At 40.3% G+C, this 3886-nt stretch overlaps 1 protein-coding gene across 1 annotated transcript; it reads left to right on the top strand.

The window, feature by feature from the left end:
- Positions 1 to 313: 313 nt before the first annotated feature.
- Positions 314 to 3323, top strand: LOC108380896 (uncharacterized). Its single transcript, XM_017637297.1, has 5 exons — positions 314 to 651; positions 822 to 969; positions 1040 to 1152; positions 1743 to 1947; positions 2111 to 3323. The coding sequence occupies exons 1-5, from the start codon at positions 327 to 329 to the stop codon at positions 2685 to 2687; spliced, it is 1368 nt and encodes a 455-aa protein (XP_017492786.1). The 5' UTR covers positions 314 to 326; the 3' UTR covers positions 2688 to 3323.
- The last annotated feature ends 563 nt before the right edge of the window (positions 3324 to 3886 follow it).

Here is a 3886-nt window from a genome sequence, read left to right as displayed (position 1 = left end):
CACGCCATCAACGCGAACTGCAAAGTCATCTGCAAACTATTAGTGAGCTGCTAGGTAAATAGATTTCATGAGCTCCTGTTGTATCTATAAGCGGAGATGCTGTATTTTGGAACGAATTTGCGTTATCTATTGTCAAGCTTGGTTTGGGACAAACCAGTTTCGGCGTTGAACCTGGCCCAAGGAATGACGGAAATTCGTTCCAAAATACTAGGAATGTAGAAACAAAATACTACATCCGCTAAGTATGTAATTTTCTAAATACCAATTCTTCCGCTTAATTCGTAAGTAAGAAGTTACTTTTTCCCTCACCAGACCGCCAAGAGGAAATGACGCCCGACGAACCGCCCAGCTATGAAGCACCACCCGACTATGAGGAAGTAATCAAGGTTGGCATGGAACAGGAGATACGTGATGCACGCCAACGTCAACGGCGTCGCCATCATCACCATCCCGAGCACGGTTGTGGGCACGCCGCCTGCATTCTACCGCACACACATACCTGCGATCGTCCGACCACATCAGCGGCTGCCGCAGCCATTGCGCTTAACGGCACTGTGGCTATTACAAATGGTGTCGGCGGCGCACAATTGCCCGATGCAGAAATACGCAATGAACTGGCTAATCGTGTGCTAATGGCTACCGCAGCTTGTGGTAATGCTTCGTTCTTTCATTCTAACATTTGTATTTAGTACTCGTAGCTTAAATCCGTTATTTATCAGTCCCTCTTACATCCTTCTCCTACCTTTACTCATATCATATCCAACAAGCTCTTCAGAAGCTAATATTTTTTTATTTATTAAATCTAAGAATCACGTTTACAGGCGCTGCAGGCGCGTCAGAATCGGGCACACCTGCGCAGGGATGCTGCTGCTGTCAATCCATGGGGATTCAGTCGGGCCCGACATCGCTTCCCATTGGGTGTGAATTATCCCCAACCGTTGGCGAACAGCCGGAGACCGGGACGAGCTCGTAAGTGACACTGGGCTTAGTGCTGTATTCCTGAACCATTTTTATTAATTTTTTTTTCTTCGCTTTGCAGTACCGGAACGCCCAGTCAACTTGAGGAACGAAGTGCCGAATTTCGAGATGACTCACTCAATATATCGCTCACTCTAGGCATACCACAAACAACAATGGCTCTTAGCGAAAATAGTAAGATTTGTGTATAATTTGTATTTATGTATTTCCATTGAATAGATTTATGACGCAATGAACTTAGGTTATTCCGGCAGACCCGAGGGCCTCACTTAGACATTAATTAGATTCTGCATTTTGTTACCAGATTTTACAAATACTTTGAACGGTAACTACAGGAAATCTTGATTGAAGAGAAGGTGAAAAATCTGGTTGTTTGTAAACCATCGCGAAATCTCTAAAATGTGAACATGCAGCTCAACTGGGATCAGACTAGGATAAATAGCCACTGCGTGCTTTTGTAGAGAGCATTAACTACAGCCGAGTACCTAAGCTGCACAGTCTTCACATTCCTTCTACATCTCCCGTTTGTAACCCAACTAGAAGACCAGCGTCCCCCCTTCTAAGAGTTAAAACCCAGCGTTTTAGTTCACAATTATCCTGCCTGTTGGAGCGTGTATAAATCAGGTCCCTATTCTTTTGAGAAAAGTTTCCTTTCATAAGGCTGTCCTCCAGAACAATACCCTATGCTATAAAATCGGCCCAAGCTTTCACACGATCAATCGAAGAATGCCTAATCAGACCATAATTATTATTTATTATTCCAGATTCAAATGTTTCATCGCGCCCCAGGAGCACAACTAATTACAGCGAACAAACCCATTTGAAACGCTCCTGGATTGTTGTTAGTAACGGTACACACAACTACAAAGTTCAACGTTTGCGACACACATTCTCAGTGCCAGAGTCATTCCCAATTGATGCCTATTACCCAGATGTGCTAAGCTATGGTACCAACCTGCCACACGAACGGTAAGTGGAGAATAAATGGGTTCGATGTACATAAATGTAAATGTGGACAGTGGTTGCAGTGAAATATTGAGTAGTTTATCCTCTGATTGATCTCATATTTAGTTGTAAAACACAAACTACCACACGCGCTATATTCATCTAAAGTTTTTTAAACTCTTTCTAGCCAACTTTTCCTCAGCAACGCCAGCAATTTTGGTTCAGAATTATCACGCGATCCTTCAGCGCACTGCATCAATGCACGTCGACTCCAACAGCAGCAGCAATTCAATCAGCCGATAACGAGTCAGCAGCAACGCAGCGCAATTCTGCATCTTTACGATGACAATACAGCTAACTGCACGGATGTGGGCGTGGCATCGACTTCCCATAATCAACAAACTCACCAAAATCGTTCACCTATTTCGGGTAATTTGCGACAACATTTGTTGCACAACGAAATGGATAGCGATTGTGAGCATGAAATATCGTGTTTTGGTGCGGTAAGCAATCGTATACATGCCCGACGTAGTCATGCCCGTCGTCATGTGCGTAGCAAATCCTTCACCAACTCAACCAGCTGTAAGCAGCACCAGCATCAGCGAGTCGGAAGTGGTGGTGTTATGAGACGCAGTTCGTCGGCCGATTTGTTGTTGCGTTTAAGTCCGGCCACTTCACCGTCATCGCCACAGGAATACCATATGTCGGCGGATATCAATGGTCAACAGTATACAAAGCATGAAGAACTGATATTTTTGATTTAAAGTATGTACCTAAGCGAAGGCATAAGTAAGAGGGGATTTTGGAGAAAGGTTGTGAAAGTGAAATTGTGAAATCGATGCCCCTGTCATGTATCTCGAAATCGCATCATTTTTGCGGGTGTAATGAAAATTTAGAGAGACTAATTGTCGCATACTTTTTGGGTGCTAGAAATGTATGGTGAGAAACAAATTCGAACATGTAATTACATATACATATATATGTTATGCGGAAGTATTAAGGACCTTCATTTCAAAGTGCCCAGAATTCGAGATACATAATCAGAAAGTCAAAGTTTTTGTTTGTCATTTATGTATGTACATGTACCTATAGAAATTGTTTGTATTTTTGTGAATGTGATTTAGTTACTAATTATTACAAATAAAACATAACCCATAAAGAGCTACATACTACCTTTACGTTTACGACACACTATCAACTGATTTGTGTATGATATTTAATTACTCATGTGTATTTATGACTTTGTATTCATTATGATTACCAATACCTAACATAACGCCAAATATGTATGTAAACAAAATCAAATACCTGTTGCTGTGTAAAATGGAAAATATTAAATATTTCAAATGCATATAGATTTAATGGAAAAGCAGTAAATACAAGCTAATAAAAGTATTGACAACACTAAATTTGATAAATATTTTTAAAATGCTTTCCTTTCTTCCTTACTTCATACAAAATATTGCGTTCGCAAGTCTTGTTTCTAATTGCGTAACTAAATATAACTACAAAATCAATATCAAATAGGAATGGAATGGAAGAGAATACTCGCTGACTCGTCCTTACTGTTTCACTTAATAGTCATTTTTTCTTTTCTCCAAACTTGACCGTATTCTGGGATGACTCCACTGCATATGAGCAGATCTCACAAAGAAAAAACGCTAAAGCATTCTTCTTGCATTTATTTCAATCAATGGAGTTCCAGAAGGAAGTACAATAAAAATTATATCAAAGTATTTGGACAATTTTAGCCTTAAAACGTTTACTAAGGCGAAAAAGTACCGAAATGAATCATTTTTCATTCGCAAAATTCATAATGGTTTCTTTAATAACTTTGGCAGTTTACATCGACATCGTCGATCTGAAATTAAGTGGCAGTTCAGAAAAATAAGCTAAAGAGGTTAGTCATAGACGGAAAGGTCTAGGCAAATAGATCTTCCCTTACAAACTGGACAAAGTTGGA

Source organism: Rhagoletis zephyria, unplaced genomic scaffold (assembly GCF_001687245.7).
Source record: "Rhagoletis zephyria isolate East Lansing unplaced genomic scaffold, Rhagoletis_zephyria_1.1 Rzeph_scaffold_20743, whole genome shotgun sequence".
Lineage (NCBI taxonomy): Eukaryota > Metazoa > Arthropoda > Insecta > Diptera > Tephritidae > Rhagoletis > Rhagoletis zephyria.
Note: the sequence above shows the minus strand (reverse complement) of the source record. Positions and strands in the feature narration are given on the sequence as shown.